This window comes from Heteronotia binoei, chromosome 8 (genome assembly GCF_032191835.1).
Source record: "Heteronotia binoei isolate CCM8104 ecotype False Entrance Well chromosome 8, APGP_CSIRO_Hbin_v1, whole genome shotgun sequence".
In the NCBI taxonomy this organism is placed as follows: domain Eukaryota; kingdom Metazoa; phylum Chordata; class Lepidosauria; order Squamata; family Gekkonidae; genus Heteronotia; species Heteronotia binoei.
Window position 1 is genome coordinate 130,084,551 of NC_083230.1, and position 20,546 is coordinate 130,105,096.

At 52.2% G+C, this 20,546-nt stretch overlaps 1 protein-coding gene across 1 annotated transcript in view; it reads right to left on the reverse strand.

Moving 5' to 3' along the window:
- Positions 1-246: 246 nt before the first annotated feature.
- Positions 247-20,546, reverse strand: part of NCAPH2 (non-SMC condensin II complex subunit H2) — a 40,217-nt gene continuing 19,917 nt past the window's right edge. Inside the window, exons 9-20 of the mRNA XM_060246043.1 lie at positions 19,878-20,002; positions 19,691-19,762; positions 17,697-17,763; positions 16,353-16,460; positions 15,528-15,581; positions 14,117-14,187; positions 11,385-11,496; positions 7,400-7,462; positions 2,291-2,346; positions 1,790-1,891; positions 1,542-1,691; positions 247-518 (exon numbers count right to left, since the gene is read on the reverse strand). Of these exons, the coding sequence (XP_060102026.1) occupies positions 378-518; positions 1,542-1,691; positions 1,790-1,891; positions 2,291-2,346; positions 7,400-7,462; positions 11,385-11,496; positions 14,117-14,187; positions 15,528-15,581; positions 16,353-16,460; positions 17,697-17,763; positions 19,691-19,762; positions 19,878-20,002 (1,121 nt within the window). The 3' untranslated portion in view covers positions 247-377. The remainder of the gene's footprint in view (positions 519-1,541; positions 1,692-1,789; positions 1,892-2,290; positions 2,347-7,399; positions 7,463-11,384; positions 11,497-14,116; positions 14,188-15,527; positions 15,582-16,352; positions 16,461-17,696; positions 17,764-19,690; positions 19,763-19,877; positions 20,003-20,546) is intronic.

A 20,546-nucleotide genomic window follows, 5' to 3' on the forward strand; every position in this document is an offset into this window, starting at 1 on the left:
CCTGGTTTTCCCAGATAAGCATTGGTGCCCTTCGCCACTACGTCAAACTGGCTCTCCGAGGACCAACCACACAGATCCAGACCGTATTACTGGTTCCTTCCGATTCCTCCTTCCCCTTGCGGCATCTGCCCCGCTCCTTCCCAGTCCGTGTCGTTCCCCAAGACCCCCTTGTCTTCTGCACTGGCCCCCCTTCCAGGATGAGAAGGCTGGGTGGGCCGGGTATGCCAAAGGGCGAAGCAGCGATACACCAAAATGCACCGTTTATTGCAGCCGGGCGCACAGCAGCGAGGAGGAGCTGACCGGATGCTCCCGGGAGAGGCAGAGAGGAGGCAGCGAAGGAGGAAGAGGGGCTGTACAATGAAGAGGGGGGGGAGGTGTCACTGCTGGGTGAGGGAGGGGGCTGTGTAGGTCTGGAAGCGCTGATGGGCCCTCTCCTGGGTCAGCAAGCGCAAGGCCGCCGTGTCCACCACCTCCTCGAGGCCGGGCTGCTGGGAGATTTCCACAGTGTAATCATTGGCCTGAAGGAAACAGGAATAAAAATAATAAGACTGCAGCTTTATACCCCGCCCTTCTCTCTGAATCAGAGACTCAGAGAGGCTTACAATCTCCTATATCTTCTCTCCCCACAATAGACACCATGTGAGGTGGGTGGGGCTGAGAGAGCTCTGACAGAAACTTCCCTTTGAAGGACAGCTCTGTGAGAGCTATGGCTGACCCGAGGTCATTCCGGCAGCTGCAAGTGGAGGAGTGGGGAATCAAACCTGGTTCCCGGTTCTCCCAGGTAAGAGTCCGCACACTTAACCACTTCACCAGACTTCATCATCATCATCATAACATATTGGATTTATATCCTGCCCTTCACTCAGAATCTCAGAGTGGTCACAATCTCCTTTACCTCTCCCCCCCCCCCCCCACCAGCAGACACCCTGAGAGGTAGGTGGGGCTGAGAGTGCTCTCACGGCAGCTGCCCTTTCAAGGACAACTCCTACGAAAGCTATGGCTGACCCAAGGCCATTCCAGCAGCTGCAAGTGGAGGAGTGGGGAATCAAACCCAGGAAATCAAACCTGAGGCAGAAAGCGGCTTACAATCTCCTATATCTTCTCCCCCCCACAACAGACACCCTGTGAGGTGGGTGGGGCTGAGAGAGCTCTGACAGAAACTGACCTTTCAAGGACCGCTCTGTGAGAGTTATGGCTGACCCAAGGCCATTCCAGCAGCTGCAAGTGGAGGAGTAGGGAATCAAACCCAGTTCTCCCAGATAAGAGAGCTCTGGCTGACACAAGGCCATGCCAGCAGGTGCAAGCGGAGGAGTGGGGAATCAAACCCGGTTCTCCCAGATAAGATTCCGCACACTTCACCACCACACCAAACTGACTCTCCGGTAGCAAAGGATGCTGGAGTCTCTGGCACTAGGAACCGAGTGGGATGGAGGGCCACTGCCAACGTTTGGATGGGCTGGTGGCTTCTCACTGCAGTCAAAGTGACGACCCCCCCATACCTGGCCAAGCAGCCCCGCCCCCTTTCCAGTTCTGCCACTCACCAGCTGCAGGGAGGCCAGCAGGCAACGGCACACCTCGAAGGCGGGCTCCCCGGCCACCAGGCTGGCAAAGGAACGCCACTCGCCCACCTGGCCCAGGCGGGACGCCAAGCGGTCCCCGTAGCTGTGGATGTCAAAGGGCCCCTGGGCTTCCTGAGGAGATGGGGGGAGAAGCTGGTGAGACCCGCTGCTGCTGCGCCTGCCCCCCCCCGCCTTCATCCGCAGCACCGGCCCTCCTGGCCCCTCCTCACCTGCTCCTCCAGCTGCGGCCCCATCTTCTCTTCCCAGTCCCGGATGCGCTGTGACAGCATCGTCTCGCGGGCGTACTTCTGAGAATGGGCTATGAAGAGCTCCTGGGGGAGAGACCGAGGGAGACGGGGGACCTCTTAGAAGTCAGAGATTGAGGAAGCTGGGGTCCTAAGACGCCGCTTTGCCTCTCTCTTGTCTCCCGCAACAGGTCAGGAGACGTCAGGCAAGGGGACTGCATACAGCAGAGTTCTCGCCCACCGGTGCGCACGGATTCAAGGGTGGCCAAACTCACTTAACGTTAAGAGCCGCACAGAATAAAGGTCAGATGCGCGAGAGCCGCAAGACATGAATGTCAGCGGCTGAGAGGCAGGCGGGAAAATAGATGGGAGGAGAGAGGTGGAAAGAAAGCAACTTTAAAGGCATTCTCCAAGCCGCCAGCTGACTTGGTTTGGAGATGCACGTCTTTGGTGGCTATTTGTGGATGGGAGGGGCGGGATACGTACCACATTCTTCCGGACCAGGTCCTCATAGCTCAGGCACTCGGGGACTTGGTTGAGACCTGCCAGCAAATACAGAAATCAAAAGGCCTCTTGAAACAGAATAATAGAATCCAAGAATCCTAGAGTTGGAAGGGACCTCCAGGGTCATCTAGTCCAACCCCCTGCACAATGCAGGCAACTCACAAACCCCTCTCTCTAAATTCACAGGATCAGCATTGCTGTCAGATGGCCACCTAGCCTGTTTAAAAACCTCCCTTCAACGGGAGGTTTGTCTGTTTCCCTCTATCATTGTCTTCCACCATTGTCTTCCACCTCCTAGAGGGGCGTTTTCAAACGCCTCTGAAAGAGGCCTTGGTCCGCCCCCTCTTGAAAAAATCAACAGCAGACCCGGCCGAATTGGCGAACTATCGACCGGTGTCTAATTTACCATTTTTAGGTAAAATCATCGAGAGGGCAGTGGCGTTGCAGCTACAGAGATTTCTAGATGACGCTTCTGTCCTAGACCCGTGCCAGTCTGGCTTCCGACCGGGCCACGGGACGGAGACGGTCTTGGTCGCCTTAGCAGATGACCTCCAACGGCAACTGGATCGAGGCGGTGTAGCAGTGCTGATGTTATTAGATCTGTCGGCTGCATTTGATACGGTCGACCATCGGCTACTGATCCACCGCCTCGCCGACATTGGGGTTAAGGGGTCTGCTTTACAATGGCTCTCCTCTTTCCTCACGGGTCGGGGACAAAGGGTGGCGATCGGGGGTGAACGATCCCAGAGGCGCACACTAGATTGTGGGGTGCCTCAGGGAGCAGTCCTCTCCCCGATGTTATTTAACATCTATATGCGCCCCCTTGCCCAGATTGCCAGGAGGTTTGGGCTGGGCTGCCACCAATATGCAGATGACACCCAGCTCTATCTGCTGATGGACGGCCGGCCCGCCTCCCCCCCGGAAGGCCTGGATCGGGCGTTACAGGCTATCGCAACGTGGCTTAGACTGAGTGGGCTGAAGCTGAATCCGGCAAAGACAGAGGTTCTCTGTGTGGGTCGCGGCGCTCCAGGGGGAAAAATATCCCTCCCGACCTTCGATGGTGTGCAGCTAAAGGCGGCGCAGCAGGTGAAGAGTCTGGGTGTTTTACTGGAGCCTTCATTATCAATGGAGGCCCAGATAACAGCCACTGCCAAGTCAGCATTTTTCCATCTGAGGCGGGCAAAGCAGTTGGCCCCTTTCCTGGAGCGTCGGGACCTAGCGACGGTGATCCATGCGACGGTCACCTCACGATTGGACTACTGTAACGCCCTCTACATGGGGCTGCCTCTGTGCCGGACCCGGAAGTTACAGCTAGTGCAGAACGCGGCGGCCAGGCTGTTGCTTGGTCTCCCAAGATGGGAACATGTACGGCCGGGGCTACGCGAACTGCACTGGTTACCGATTGTATACCGGGTCCAGTACAAAGTGCTGGTTATCACCTTTAAAGCCCTATATGGCTGAGGACCAGCCTACCTGAAGGACCGTCTCTCCCCGTATGAACCTCAGAGAGCACTGAGGTCAGTAGGAAAGAACAGACTGACTACCCCTGGGCCAAGACAAATCAAACTACAGAACACTCGCTCTCGGGCCTTTTCGGCCGCAGCCCCATATCTCTGGAACCAACTTCCAGAGGAGGTGCGGGCCCTGCGGAACCTTGATCAGTTCCGCAGGGCCTGCAAGACCACCCTTTTTAAATTAGCTTATGAATAACTGAATTATACTGATAACGAAGAAAATCCGCCATCAGCATCAACTAGAAGAGCGTCAAGGATAGCGTTATAATATGTTTTAGTTAATTGTTTTAATCAGGTTTTTAAGGTCAATTAATGTTTAATGTTTCTAATGTAACTGTTTTATTGTTGGTGCACCATTGGTCACCGTATTGTTAGCCGCCCTGAGCCTGCTTCGGCAGGGGAGGGCGGGGTACAAATAAAATTTATTATTATTATTATTATTATTATTATTATTATTATTATTATTATTATTATTCTATTTCATCTGATGTTCCCTTATCGATCCTCTTTCCTGTTTCTTTCTCTACTTTCTCCATTCCATGCACAATCTTGTAAACCTCTATCATGTCACCCCGCAGTCGACATTTCTCCAAGCTAAAGAGCCCCAAGCGTTTTAACCTTTCTTCGTAGGGAAAGTGTTCCAAACCTTTAATCATTCTAGTTGCCCTTTTCTGCACTTTTTTCAATGCTATAATATCCTTTCTGAGATGCAGTGACCAGAATTGTACACAGTATTCCAAATGAGACCGCACCATCGATTTATAAAGGGGCATTATGATACTGGCTGATTTGTTTTCAATTCCCTTCCTAATAATTCCCAGCATGCCGCTGGCCTTTTTTATTGCAAACGCACACTGTCTTGACATTTTCAGTGAGTTATCTACCACGACCCCAAGATCTCTCTCTCGGTCAGTCTCTGCCAGTTCACACCCCATCCACTTGTATATAATGGTTTTAAAAATTGTAATAATGTTTTTAAACTGGGAATTGTAAATTATGGTTTTATATACTTTATTAGTTTAACTGTGTAAATGATACTGTGAGCCGCCCTGAGTCCGCTTGCGGAGAGGGCGGGATATAAGTCAAATGTAATAAATAAATAAATAATAAATGAATAAATATTTGTAGCTGGGATTCTTGGCCCCAATGTGCATTACTTTGCACTTGGCCACATTGAACCGCATCTGCCACGTTGACGCCCACTCACCCAGTCTCAACAGACCCCTTTGGAGTGCCTCACAATCCTCTCTGGTTCTCACCACCCTGAACAATTTAGTGTCATCCGCAAACTTGGCCACTTCACACAAAATCTGTTCTCCATCCCCGGAACAAGGGAAACCAGACTAAGCTCTACAAGGGCCAGGGCCTTCTCAGTGGCAGCACCAACCATGTGGAATGCCCTCCCAGAGGCCGTAAGAGCCCAATTGCACAGGGCCTGTAAAACTGAATTGTTTCGACAGGCCGTTAATATTTAACAGGAGAGGACCGGTGTTCCCTCTAAATCGAGTTAGCGTGAGCTAAATCACAGATTTTTAGCCTCCTGCTCACACATTTTTGTCTTAGCTCAGGAAGGAGGACCCCGGAGCACGCTAATTGATGCGGCAGCTCACCACCTGAATCCCAGCAGTTCGCAAAGTAGAATTTCTGCTCACAAGACTCCTCAGCTTAGATGGCGCATTGGAGAGGACTGCCACTCTGCACTGCTGAGTGACATCACTTATTCCTATTTCCGTCAACGTTATCAGCCCCTTGTTACAATTCATTATTACTGCTTACTGCGGTCTTTACTTTCTTCAAAAATTTCCATCCTGGAATAAACCATGGTAATTACAACGTGATGATGATGATATTGGATTTATATCCTGCCCTCCACTCTGAATTTCAAAGTCTCAGAGCGGCCTACAATCTCTTTTCCCTTCCTCCTCCACAAAAGACACCCTGTGAGGTGGGTGGGGCTGAGAGGGCTCTCACAGCAGCTGCCCTTTCAAGGAGAGAGTCTCAGAGCGGCCTACAATCTCCTTTCCCTTCCTCCCCCACAACAGACACCCTGTGAGGCGGGTGGGGCTGAGAGGGCTCTCACAGCAGCTGCCCTTTCAAGGACAGAATCTCTGAGCAGCCTACAATCTCCTTTCCCTTCCTCCCCCACAACAGTCACCCTGTGAGGTGGGTGGGGCTGAGAGAGCTCTCCCAGAAGCTGCTCTTTCAAGGACAGAGTCTCAGAGCGGCCTACAATCTTCTTTCCCTTCCTGCCCCACAATAGACACCCTGTGAGGCGGGTGGGTCTGAGACGGCTCTCACAGCAGCTGCTCTTTCAAGGACAGAGTCTCACAGCAGCCTACAATCTCGTTTTCCTTCCTCCCCCACAACAGACACCCTGTGAGGTGGGTGGTGCTGAAAGAGCTCTCCCAGAAGCTGCCATTTCAAGGAGAGAGTCTCAGAGCGGCCCTCAATCTCCTTTCCCTTCCTCCCCCACAACAGACACCCTGTGAGGTGGGTGGGGCTGAAAGGGCTTTCACAGCAGCTTCCCTTTCAAGGGCAACCTCTGCCAGAGCTATGGCTGACCCAAGGCCATTCCAGCAGCTGCAAGTGGAGGAGTGGGGAATCAAACCCAGTTCTCCCAGATAAGAGAGTTCTGGCTGACCCAAGACCATTCCAGCAGCTGCAAGTGGAGGAGGGGGGAATCAAACCTGGTTCTCCCAGATAAGAGTCCACACATTTCATCACTACACCAAACTGGATCTCAACACAAAAGCTGAATGGAAGTGGATAGTTCTTAAATTTTTAATGAATGGTTTTTTGAAGGAAATAGGAATACTATTCTGCTAGGAGAGCCAGTTTGGTGTAGTGGTTAAGTGTGCGGTCTCTTATCTGGGAGAACCGGGTTTGATTTCCCACTCTTCCACTTACAGCTGCTGGAATGTCCTGGGGTCAGCCAGAGCTCTCTTATCTGGGAGGACTGGGTTTGATTCCCCACTCCTCCACTTGCACTTGCAGAAATGGCCTTGGGTCAGCCAGAGCTCTCTTATCTGGGAGAACTGGGTTTGATTCCCCACTCCTCCACTTGCACCTGCAGGAATGGCCTTGGGTCAGCCAGAGCTCTCTTATCTGCGAGACCCGGGTTTGATTCCCCCCTCTCCACTTGCAGCTGCTGGAATGGCCTTGGGTCAGCCACAGTTCTCTTATCTGGGAGAACCAGGTTTGATTCCCCACTCCTCCACTTGCACCTGCTGGAATGGCCTTGGGTCAGCCAGAGCTCTCTTATCTGGGAGAACCGGGTTTGATTCCCCACTCCTCCACTTGCAGCTGCTGGAATGGTCTTGGGTCAGCTACAACTCTCATAGAAGTTGTCCTTGAAAGGGCTTTTGTCAGAGCTCTCTCAGCCCCACCCACCTCACAGGGTGTCTGTTGTGGGGGCATTGGGGGAAGGTAGAGACTGTGACTGCTCTGAGGCTCTGAGATTCAGAGTATCGGGCGGGATATAAATCCAATATCATCAACAACGTTTTCCTAAGCATTGTTGGCCTGTATATTGCAGTTGTTTTTTGTACTGCCAGCTGGTGCCCAGTACCTGCCATGCCCTCTGGCACCTCCTCTTCTGCAGCTCCTAGTGGAGGGAGGTCATCGTGCTCCACAAAATCATCTGTGGACAGAGAAAGAGTTTGGTCAAGGCGGAAGAAGCTCCCAGGGAATATGTTTGGATACCCCGACTGCATAAGCTCCCCCCCTGCCCGATTGCCATGAAAATACAAAACATCAAACTGAGAGACTCTCTCCTGTAAGCACTCCTCTTTCTCAAAAAAAAGCCTCCGTCTCACCCGCCCAAAAAGGGCTCCAGACTGATCATAGTGCTGGGACCTCCAGGGTCATGTAGTCCAACCCCCTGCACAATGCAGGAAACTCACAAACACCTCTCCCTAAATTCACAGGATCTCCGTTGCTGTGAGGTGGCCATCCAGCCTCTGTTGAATAACCTCCAAGGAAGGAGAGCATCTCTCGTTTCTGCCCCAGGGGTTCTTCTGACTTTGACCTCTTAAGAACGTAAGAGAAGCCATGTTGGATCAGGCCAGTGGCCCATCCAGTCCCACACTCTGTGTCACATAAGAACTTAAGAGAAGCCATGTTGGATCAGGCCAATAGCCCATCCAGTCCAACATTCTGTGTCACACAGGGGCCAAAAAACCAGGTGCCATCAGGAGGTCCACAGTGGAGCCAGGACACTAGAAGCCCTCCCACTGTGCACCACACCCAAGCACCCAGAATACAGAGCATCACTGCCCCAGACAGAAAGTTCCAACAATACGCTGTGGCTAATAGCCTCTGATGGACCTCTGCTCCATGTGTTTATTCAGTCCACTCTTGAAGCCATCTATGCTTGTAGCCGCCACCACCTCCTGTGGCAGTGAATTCCACATGTTAAACACCCTTTGGGTGAAGGACTTCCTTTTATCCGTTCTAACCCGACTGCTCAGCAATTTCATTGAATGCCCACAAGTTCTTGTATTGTGAGAAAGGGAGAAAAGGACTTCTTTCTTCACCTTCTGTATCCCGTGCACACCTTCTCTATCCCGTCCACAATCCCGTGGTCGACGTTTCTCCAAGCTAAAGAGCCCCAAGCGTTTTAACTCTTTGATCACAAGAAGAATCCTTCCTTGGAGGTTTTTCAACAGAGGCTAGAGGGCCACCTGACAGCAATGCAGATCCTGTGAATTTAGGGGGAGGGGTTTGTGAGTTTCCTGCATTGTGCGGGGGGCTGGACTAGATGACCCTGGAGGTCCCTTCTAACCCTAGGACTCTATGAGTCAAGTTGGGCCATCTTGTCCAGCATCATGTCTTCTTGCGGGGGCTCCGATGGTCTATAAGCAGAGTCGTGAAGGCCAAAGCCTCATCTTTCTTGCCTGTTCCCCCATCCAGAAGCAACTGGCGCTCAGGTGCCTTTGAGCATTTGCCAGCCTTGAATAACCCCATCGGAAGGGCTGACATTCGAACTCGCTTCCCTAGATCCGAAAGCAACACCTAGAGCTGGGGTGTCAGACTCATTTGTTATGAGGACTGGATCTGACATAAATCGTCGGGCCGGGCCATATTGGGTTGGGCCGGGTCATGTATGTACCTATTTATCACTAGGTAGCAGAGATATAAACTTTTTAAAGGGCACAGACAAGCACAGTTAATTTTTTTTTTTAAACACCTTAAAACATGCTTAAAACATGAGCGCTCGTTGGTCTTAAAGGTGCTTTCTTTGTATCTCTCCCGTGCGATCCAGGGAACTGGGCAAAGGAAGCTGTGGCTCTTTCCTTCTTTCGCCAGGGGAACAGGAAGGGGAGGAGCCTCAGCCGATAGACGGAAGAGAGGCTTGGCTCAGTAGCTCTGCTGTGCGATTGAGAGAGCCTGGCAAAGCAAGCTCTCCCTCCCCAAGGGAGGAGCCTCAGCCAATGGAGGAAATAGAGGTTTTCCCTAAAAAACCCCCCGAAAACCCTATTTTCTCCATTACAAATGGAAAATTTTCCAAAACAAGATAGAATGTTGTTGTGGTATCTGCTTTCAGCTGCAAGGACATTATATGCACAGTTATGGAAGCAAGATAAAATACCAGAGAAACGGGACTGGATTTTAAAAGTTATGTCTTGGAGTGAAATGGACAAACTTACAAGAATCTTAAAAGACTATGGACATATGAAGCTGCCTTCTACTGAATCAGACCCTTGGTCCATCAAAGTCAGTCTTGTCTCCTCAGACTGGCAGCGGCTCTCCAGGGTCTCCAGCTGAGGTTTTTCATACCTATTTGCCTGGACCCTTTTTTGGAGATGCCAGGGATTGAACCTGGGACCTTCTGCTTACCAAGCAGATGCTCTACCACTGAGCCACTAAGAAGTTCAGAAAAGAATGGCAGAAATTTCAAAAATACGTTGAAAAATATTGGAAGGTAAGGGACACTTAGTGATTTTTGACAATAGTTGAAATGTGGTGGATCAATGGACTAAAATTTTTAAAGGATTAATTTTCCTGGGCTTATGGTGTAAGGAAAAAGTGAATATGGAATTACAGACTTTAACTTTCTTCTTTTGTTGTTTTTATTTCTTTTTTGTAGTTCTAAAGATTTAAAATGGAGATTCTTGATTGGATAAAATTACCTTGTATTTTTTTTTTATAATTTTAAGTAAACATCGGCAGGAGTCAAGAAAAGGGTGGGAGAGGAGGAGGGGAGAAAAGTGTGGTGTAATTGTTAATTGGTATTATTCTTTATTTTCCTTGGAAATAGTATAACAATATATTGCAGATCAATAAAATTGTTTTAAACAGAGAAAAGAGAGGTTTTGCTCTGTAGCTCTGCTGTGCGATTGAGCACGCCTGGCAAAGCAAGCTGTGATGCAGAAGGAAGCAAGAGAGAGGGAGAAGGAAGTAGATGACAGCCAGTTGCTCGGGGGCCTAGTAGGAGCCCTCCGGAGGCATGATCAGCCCCTGGGTCGCATGTTTGACACCCCTGCTCTAGTGCCTTCAGGGGTGCAGACTTCTCAATTTCAGGGTCGGGGGGGGGACAGGCTGAACCTGGTACTTAGTAATCTATATTAAGTGATTTAATAATGAAGCCATTTATATTCCAAAAATCATATGCTATCAACAATTAATCATGTGGTTTCAAATATATATTTCTTCCACTCATAACAGAGAGGGAGGAGCCTCAGCCAATAAAAAGGAAGAGAGGCTTGGCTCAGTAGCTCTTCTGTGCAATTGAGAGAGCCGGGCAAAGCAAGCTATTCCTCCCCCCTCCCTCCCCAAAGGAGGAGCCTCAGCCAATGGAGAAAATAGAGGCTTTGCTCTGTAGCTCTGCTGTGCGATTGAGCACGCCTGGCAAAGCAAGCTGTGATGCAGAAGGAAGCAAGAGAGAGGGATGGAGAGAGACTGGAAAAACAAGTTCCGCTGTCCCCTCTTCCTCCCCAAGGGAGGAGCCTCAGCCAATGGAGAATATAGATCTGCGTGTGGAGAAGTGGGAAATCAAATCCTGTTCTCCCATATTAGCGTCTGTACTCTTAACCACTACACCAGGTTCCAGAGGGGCAGACAAGGATGGCAGACAGGGCAGGACCTTGAACGTCAGGACGCAAACAAACACAATTAAAGATTTTATAAAAACTTAAAAGAAAACACCCTTGAAAGAAATGCATTCGTTGGCGGTAAAGGTGCTTTCTTTGTATCTCTCCCATGCGATCCAGGGAACTGGGCAAAGGAAGCTCTGGCTCTTTCCTTCCTTCCCCAGGGGACCAGGAGGGGGAAGAGCCTCAGCCAATAGAAGGGAGAGGGGCTTGGCTCAGTAGCTCTGCTGTGCGATTGAGAGAGCCTGGCAAAGCAAACTCTGCCTCTCTCACTTCCTCCTCAAGGGAGGAGCCTCAGCCAATGGAGAAATTAGAGGCTTTGCTCTGTAGCTCTGCTGTGCGATTGAACACGCCTGGCGAAGCAAGCTGTGATGCAGAAGGAAGCAAGAGAGAGGGAGAAGGAAGCAGACGGCAGCCAGTTGCTCGGAGGCCTGATTCGGCTAAGGATTCAGCCAACGCAACGGAAGTTACCTTCTGCTCCGCCATCGAAGATGTTGTCCTCTTCCCGCTCCTCCTCTGGGGGTTCCGGCTCCTCTTCTTCAAGGGGCGGCTCCTCGTGCAAAGGGGCCAGCAGCGACCCTTGCTGGAGGGGAGGGAAAAAGAAGAAAAACCTTGGAAGGCGACCAGCAAAATGCCGCAACGGTGTCTTTGGGCTGGATTCCATCTGCACAGCCTTGGAGAAGACTAGAGCCTCAGGGCTCAGGGGAGCATACAGGAAGCTGCCTCACAGTGAAGCAGACCGCCGGTCCATCAGCATTCACTATTGCGGAGGTGTCAAACATGTGGCTTGAGGGCCAAATCAGGCCTCCGGAGGGCTCCTATCAGACCCGCAAGCAACTCACTGTCATTTGCTTCCTTCTCTCTCTCTCTCGCTTCCTTCTGCATCACAGCTTGCTTTGCCCGGCTGGCTCAATCGCACAGGAGCTGCAGAGCAAACCCTCTCTTTTCTCCATTGGCTGACCAGCGGACGAAGCAACCTTTGTACAGAAGCTCTCATTGCCCAGCCATTTCATGTTTTTCAACTGGGTCTTAGGCTCAAAGCACTGACCATGAGATTTCCTCAATGAATGCCAATAAATCAAAAGGAGGTTTGCAATGTACAGGCACACGCCTGAACAACACCTGAGCAGCCTACTGATCTTTTACACGGCTAATCTTTTAAACATGTTTTAAGTTTTTTTTTAATTGTGCTTCCCTGTGTCCTTTATAATAAAGTTTACATCTCCACTACCTGGCATTACGTTTTATGATGCACATGGCTCAGCCCGACAAGGTCTCATTTACGCCGGAAGGCAGGACCAGAACCAAGGGGTTGAAATTAAATCAAAAGAGTTTCCGGCTCAACATGAGGAAGAACTTCCTGACCGTTAGAGCAGTTCCTCCTTGGGAGGTGGTGGGCTCTCCTTCCTTGGAGGTTTTTAAACAGAGGCTAGATGGCCATCTGACAGCAATGAAGATCCTGTGAATTTAGGGGGAGGGGTTTGTGAGTTTAGAGGGGTTCCTCAGTGGAACAGGCTTCCTCCTTGGGAGGTGGTGGGCTCTCCTTCCTTCGAGGTTTTTAAACAGAGGCTGGATGGCCATCTGACAGCAATGAGGATCCTGTGAATTTAGGGGGAGGGGTTTGTGAGTTTAGAGAGGTTCCTCAGTGGAACAGGCTTCCTCCTTGGGAGGTGGTGGGCTCTCCTTCCTTGGAGGTTTTTCAGCAGAGGCTAGATGGCCATCTGACAGCAATGAAGATCCTGTGAATTTAGGGGGAGGGGTTTGTGAGTTTAGAGAGGTTCCTCAGTGGAACAGGCTTCCTCCTTGGGAGGTGGTGGGCTCTCCTTCCTTGGAGGTTTTTCAGCAGAGGCTAGATGGCCATCTGACAGCAATGAAGATCCTGTGAATTTAGGGGGAGGGGTTTGTGAGTTTAGAGAGGTTCCTCAGTGGAACAGGCTTCCTGCTTGGGAGGTGGTGGGCTCTCCTTCCTTGGAGGTTTTTCAACAGAGGCTAGATGGCCATCTGACAGCAATGAAGATCCTGTGAATTTAGGGGGAGGGGTTTGTGAGTTTAGAGGGGTTCCTCAGTGGAACAGGCTTCCTCCTTGGGAGGTGGTGGGCTCTCCTTCCTTGGAGGTTTTTCAACAGAGGCTAGATGGCCACCTGACAGCAATGAGGATCCTGTGAATTTAGGGGGAGGGGTTTGTGAGTTTAGAGAGGTTCCTCAGTGGAACAGGCTTCCTCCTTGGGAGGTGGTGGGCTCTCCTTCCTTGGAGGTTTTTCAACAGAGGCTGGATGGCCATCTGACAGCAATGAAGATCCTGTGAATTTAGGGGGAGGGGTTTGTGAGTTTAGAGCGGTTCCTCAGTGGAACAGGCTTCCTCATTGGGAGGTGGTGGGCTCTCCTTCCTTGGAGGTTTTTCAACAGAGGCTAGATGGCCACCTGACAGCAATGAGGATCCTGTGAATTTAGGGGGAGGGGTTTGTGAGTTTAGAGCGGTTCCTCAGTGGAACAGGCTTCCTCCTGGGGAGGTGGTGGGCTCTCCTTCCTTGGAGGTTTTTCAACAGAGGCTAGATGGCCATCTGACAGCAATGAGGATCCTTGAATTTAGGGGGAGGGGTTTGTGAGTTTACAGGGGTTCCTCAATGGAACAGGCTTCCTCCTCGGGAGGTGGTGGGCTCTCCTTCCTTGGAGGTTTTTAAGCAGAGGCTAGGTGGCCATTTGACAGCAAGGAAGATCCTGTGAATTTAAGGGGAGGGGTTTGTGAGTTTCCTGCATTGTGCAGGGGGTTGGACTAGATGACCCTGGAGGCCCCCTCCAACTCTAGTCAGACGTGGCCCTCAGAACAAATGAGTTTGACATCCCTGCACTATCGTCTACTCAGACTGGCAGCAGCTTCCCAGGGCCTTGATAAGAGGTCTTTCCCATCCCCTCCGACGTGATCCTCGTAGCAGGAGACGCTGGGGATTGGACCTGGGAACTTCCAGATGGAAAGCATCGAGCCCCGGCCCTTCAGTGAATCACGGCTCTCCCTGCTCCTGGGACCCCGAAGCTGCTCTTTCTGGTGCAGCGCAGCCCCCTCTATCTCCAACAACCTCACCCCGTCTCATCCCACTTGGGCTCCAGCAGGCCTTAAGATGAGCAGGGGGCCCAGAAGCAACACATTGGGGGGGGGGGCTCAGGGCACCCCCTACTCCCACCAGCCTCCCTCAAGCCGCCATTACCATCCGCCTCTGCAGCTTCCGCTGGGCAGCCAGGCACTCCTTCACGTGCTTCCAGTAGAGAACTTCCAGGTCTGCTCAGAGACAAAACAAACAGCCGGAGGATCAGAAGAAGGAGGAGGCTGCAGATTTATACCCCGCCCTTCACTCTGAATCAGACACTCAGAGCGGCTCACAATCTCCTTCCCCCACAACAGACCCCCTATGAGGTGGGTGGGTCTGAGAGAGCTATGACAGAAGCTGCCCTTTCAAGGACAACTCCCGCAAGAGCTATGGCTGACCCAAGGCCATTCTAGCAGCTGCAAGCGGAGGAGTGGGGAATCAAACCCGGTTCTCCCAGATAAGAGAACTCTGGCTGACCCAAGGTCATTCCAGCAGGTGCAAGTGGAGGAGTGGGGAATCAAACCCGGTTCTCCCAGATAAGAGAGCTCTGGCTGACCCAAGGCCATTCCAGCAGGTGCAAGTGGAGGAGGGGGGAATCAAACCCAGTTCTCCCAGATAAGAGAGCTCTGGCTGACCCAAGGCCATTCCACTAGCTGCAAATAGAGGAGTGGAGAATCTAACCCGGTTCTCCCAGATAAGAGAGCTCTGGCTGACACAAGGCCATTCCAGCAGGTGCGAGTGGAGGAGTGGAGAATCAAACCCAGTTCTCCCAGATAAGAGAGCTATGGCTGACCCAAGGCCATTCCAGCAGCTGTAAGTGGAGGAGGGGGGAATCCAACCCAGTTCTCCCAGATAAGAGAGCTCTGGCTGACCCAAGGCCATTCCAGCAGGTGCAAGTGGAAGAGGGGGGAATCCAACCCAGTTCTCCCAGATAAGAGAGCTCTGGCTGACCCAAGGCCATTCCAGCAGGTGCAAGTGGAGGAGGGGGGAATCCAACCCAGTTCTCCCAGATAAGAGAGCTCTGGCTGACCCAAGGCCATTCCAGCAGGTGCAAGTGGAAGAGGGGGGAATCAAACCCGGGTCTCCCAGAGAAGAGTCTGCACACTTAACCACTATAGCAAACTGGCTCTCACACCATTCAAAAATTCCTTTCTTGCTAGAACCCGCCCCCCCCCCCCCCCTTGCACAGCCCGGCATCCAACAGGCCAAGCGCGTAGCCAGGACGGGTGTTCCCTCTAAGGTAAATCAGGGTGAGCGAACTTAGTTTTTTTAGCCTCCGGCTCACACCTTTTTCTCTGAGCACGGAAAAAAACAGCCTCAGAGCCACGTAACCGATGCGGGGGCTCCCCACTTCCATGCCAGGAGTTCACAAAATAGAATTTTGCTTGCAAGGCTCCGCAGCTCAGGGGGAACGTTGGTCCGGAAGCAGTGAAGAGCAGCACCAGGAGAGAGGCAGCCAGCCCCACCCACGCACCCCCGGGCATGAATGCCGGGGCCCACACGCCTGCTCCGGCCATCCTCGCCCGCTCACCGGCAAACGTCGGGCCTCTCTTCTTGCTCTTCCGGTCGCCGGCTCTGTCATGCTCTGAAACGACACAATGAGGGTGCTGAGAAAAAGACGGCAGAGGCTCCCCTAGCTTAGTGTTGCGCCCTTCCTCCCCTCCCCCCCCAAAAAGAATATCTTGTTGGCTCTTTCTCAGTTCCCAGAACCCCTGGGGATCAAAGGAAGCTTCTTTCCAGGAAGATAACGAGGACATCGGCGCTCGACAGGATGGACTGGCAAAAGCCGAGCCGAATCCTGCACTGGTGAGGTCCCAGCTTCGATTCTGCGCCGTGGCTCAGTGGCAGAGCATCTGCTTGGCATGCAGAAGGTCCCAGGTTCAATCCCCGGCATCTCCAGTTAAAAGGACCAGGCAGGAGGGGATGGGAAAGACCTCCGCCTGAGACCCTAGAGAGCCATGAAGTGGGGCTGTGGTTCACTGGCAGAGTCTCTGCTTGGCGTGCAGAAGGTCCCAGGTTCAATCCCTGGCAGCTCCAGTGAAAAGGACCAGGCAGGAGGGGATTGGAAAGACCTCCGCCTGAGACCCTAGAGAGCCATGAAGTGGGGCTGTGGCTCTGAGGCAGAACCTCTGCTTGGTGTGCAGACGGTCCCAGGTTCAATCCCCGGCATCTCCAGTTAAAAGGACCAGGCAGGAGGGATGGGAAGACCTGCCTGAGCCCCTGGAGAGCCATGAAGTGGGGCTGTGGCTCAGTGTTAAGAGTCTCTGCTTGGCATGCAGAAGGTCCCAGGTTCAATTCTGGGCCGTGGCTCAGTGGCAATTCTGCGGCACGTGCTCCGGGATAAGGCGGTGCTCACCCGTTGCCGAGAACCACTTGGGGAATTCCTGCAGCTTGACGGACGTCCTCCTCTTCCGCTTCGTGCCTAGCAGGTCGCCCAGGCTCCGGGGCACCGTGAAGGGCTTCCCTGGAGAGAGGAAGGGGAGAAGAGAGGCTTCTGGGACCCGGCCGGTGCACAAGGCTCACCCGAGAATCCTGCCTCACCACCCGGTCTTTCCAAAGGCCTGGCAACGCCCTCCGTGATCTCCATAGTAGGCTGGGATCCTGCTGAGCACAACCTTTGGCTCTGTGCTTTGCCAAAGCATCAGGAACTGCCACTACTTCAGACGGTGGCAGAGCATCTGCTGGGCCGTGGCTCAGTGGCAGAGCGTCTACTCGACATTCAGAAGGTCTCAAGTTTGATTCTGGGCCGTGGCTCAGTGATAGAGCATCTGCTTGGCATGCAGAAGGTCCCAGGTTGGATTCTGGGCCGTGGCTCAGTGATAGAGCATCTGCTTGGCATGCAGAAGGTCCCAGGTTCGATTCTGGGCCGTGGCTCAGTGATAGAGCACCTGCTTGGCATGCAGAAGGTCCCAGGTTTGATTCTTGGCCGTGGCTCAGTGATAGAGCATCTGCTTGGCATGCAGAAGGTCTCAGGTTTGATTCTGGGCCGTGGCTCAGTGATAGAGCATCTGCTTGGCATGCAGAAGGTCCCAGGTTCGATTCTGGGCTCAGTGGTTGAGCATCTGCTTGGCATGCAGAAGGTCTCAGGTTCGATTCTGGGCCGTGGCTCAGTGATAGAGCACCTGCTTGGCATGCAGAAGGTCCCAGGTTTGATTCTTGGCCGTGGCTCAGTGATAGAGCATCTGCTTGGCATGCAGGTCTCAGGTTTGATTCTGGGCCGTGGCTCAGTGATAGAGCATCTGCTTGGCATGCAGAAGGTCCAAGGTTCGATTCTTGGCCGTGGCTCAGTGATAGAGCACCTGCTTGGCATGCAGAAGGTCCCAGGTTCAATTCTGGGCCGTGGCTCAGTGATATAGCACCTGCTTGGCATGCAGAAGGTCCCAGGTTCGATTCTGGGCCGTGGTAGAGTGTCTGCTTAACATATACAAGGTCGCAGGTTCAATCCCCGGCCTCTCCAGTATTAGGTGATGTGAAATCCCTCCGCCTGAGATCTTACAAGAGCTGCTGCCAGCCTGGGAAGACAGAACTGACTTTGAGGAACCAAAGGTGTGGTTCAACAGAAGGCAGCTTCCAGCACATTCACTGTTCGGGAAGTCGGGCCTAGTGAATTCCTGAGGCAAGCGGATAGCTTTCCCCCTCTCCGCATGCCGTGAGGCTGGAAAAGGTGCCTTCACCACCAGTCCTGCCCGCCCGGACTCACCTTTCTTCAGGGGCTTCTCATCCGAGGAACTGAAGGGGTCGAGGCTGCGCCAGGGGTCCAGCATCTCCTGGCAAAGAAAGAGAGGCACCCTCAGGGCTTTGACATGAGCGCTGGACTGGCAAGGAGCAAAGACACCCTGGCCAGGCCTAAGGCAAGCCTGAGCAGCCAGGAGACCCAAAAGAAACACCAAATCATAATGCTCCGTTGCGTGAACAATGAGCAGCCAAAAACCTCCAAGGGTATACATGATCAAGATTACTGGGCTGCAATATCCGTTCCATGTATCGAAAATATTTAATCAAGTAAGCGTCTCTTTAAAATATTCCACACACAAATACAGGGATCAAGAGAGAGATCCTGGGGTCGTGGTAGAGAATTCACTGAAAATGTCAAGGCAGTGTGCGATTGCAATAAAAAGCGCCAATGCCATGCTGGGGATTATTAGGAAGGGAATTGAAAACAAATCAGCCAGTATCATAATGCCCCTGTATAAATGATGGTGCGGTCTCATTTGGAGTACTGTGTGCAGTTCTGGTCGCCGCACCTCAAAAAGGATATTACAGCATTGGAAAAAGTGCAGAAAAGGGCAACTAGAATGATTAAAGGGCTGGAACACTTTCCCTATGAGAAAGGTTAAAATGCTTGGGGCTCTTTAGCTTGGAGAAACGTCGACTGCGGGGTGACATGATAGAGGTTTACAAGATTATGCATGGGATGGAGAAAGTAGAGAAAGAAGTCCTTTTCTCCCTTTCTCACAATACACGAACTCGTGGGTATTCAATGAAATTGCTGAGCAGTTAGGTTAAAACAGATAAAAGGAAGTACTTCTTCACCCAAAGGGTGATTAACACGTGGAATTCACTGCCACAGGAGGTGGTAGCGGCTACAAGCATAGCCAGCTTTAAGAGGGGATTAGATAAAAATATGGAGCAGAGGTCCATCAGCGGCTATTAGCCACAGTATATATATATGTGTGTGTGTGTGTGTCTGTGTATATACATATATATACACACACACACACACACACACACACACATATATATTGGCCACTTGTGACACAGAGTGACACCTGATCCAACATGGCTTCTCTTATGTTCTTATCAGTTTCACAGTAGGACTGATATAACTTTAAATCCCCTGAAAGAGAGATTGTGATGGGATTGTTTACTTGTACTTCCTGTTGCATTCAGCAATTCTTCATGCTTGGGATTTACTATAAAACTGAGAAATTAATCCGGACTCCTTTCTATTTCATTTCCAAGGTACCCGAAGGTCTCCGCAACAATTCTATGGCCTGATGGAGCTTTTTTGCTGGGCATAGAATTGTTGCCATCCCAACGGCTGCAAGTGGAGGAGTGGGTAATCAAATCCGGTTTTCCCAGATAAGAGAGCTCTGGCTGACCCAAGGCCATTCCAGCAGCTGCAAGTGGAGGAGTGGGGAATCAAACCTGGTTCTCCCAGATAAGAGAGCTCTGGCTGACCCAAGGCCATTCCAGCAGCTGCAAGTGGAGGAGTGGGGAATCAACACCGGTTCTCCCAGATAAGAGAGCTCTGGCTGACCCAAGGCCATCCCAGCAGGTGCAAGTGGAGGAGTGAGGAATCAAACCCGGTTCTCCCAGATAAGAGAGCTGTGGCTGACCCAAGGCCATTCCAGCAGCTGCAAGTGGAGGAGTGGGGAATCAAACCCGGTTCTCCCAGATAAGAGAGCTGTGGCTGACCCAAGGACATTCCGGCAGCTGCAAGCGGAGGAGTGGGGAATCAAACCCTGTTCTCCCAGATAAGAGAGCTCTGGCTGACCCAAGGCCATTCCAGCAGCTGCAAGTGGAGGAGACGGGAATCAAACCCGGTTCTCCCAGATAAGAGAGCTCTGGCTGACCCAAGGCCATTCCAACAGCTGCAAGTGCAGGATTGGGGAATCAAACCCCGTTCTCCCGGATAAGAGAGCTACACCAAACCGGCTTCTGCTTTTCTAGTAAGGCCCCTCCCACTCTTACCTTTACATGAGCACTGGCGTCTGGGGCAGGAGGTCTCTCCCGCAACATATATCCTTTCTTTTGGGGGACGCTCTGCAAGACAGGAGAGCAGGGGGGTCAGGGTCCCACGTGAGAGGGAGAGAGGCTGAATCCCCACGGAGGACAGACCCCCCCAAACGGCATCCTGCCCTCGTTTCTCCCGAAATACCGCTTGAAGCAAAACGTGCTCTGCCACTCTCGCAGGGGCCTCCGGGCCGCCATCTGAGACGTCCAGCGCGAAGTCACCGCCCCCTCCGTCGTCGTCGTCGCCGCACTCAGGTCTCGCTGCCTCGGCTTTCTCATGGGGAGACAAAGAGCAAAAAATACACCCATCTGCTCGAGAAGAGGGGAAAGCTGCGCTCCCTTGCTGAGTTCAGCTGTACTTCTCGGTCCAGTAGCCCACCTCAACAAGCCTGGTTTGTGCGTTCATCTGTTCAACGGCCACCCTCCTTCATCTGCGCAACGGCCACTCTCCTTCATCCGCGCAACGGCCACCCTCCTTCATCTGCGCAACGGCCACCCTCCTTCATCTGTGCAACAGCCACCCTCCTTCATCCACGCAACGGCCACCCTCCTTCATCTGTGCAATGGCCACCCTCCCTCCCAAGTTCCGTTTTGCTCCTATGCAAATATCCCTTCGACTTCTCCTGAACCCGAGACCTTCCCCCACCCCCCAGCTCCTGCTGGCTTCCCCCATGAGAGCACAGGGGGCAGCAAACTCCACCTCCTTTTCAATTACTGCAGGGGTGGCCACCGGCAACTCTCCAGATGTTTTTGCCTACAACTCCCATCAGCCTCAGCCAGCATGGCCAATGGCTGGGGCTGACGGGAGTTGTAG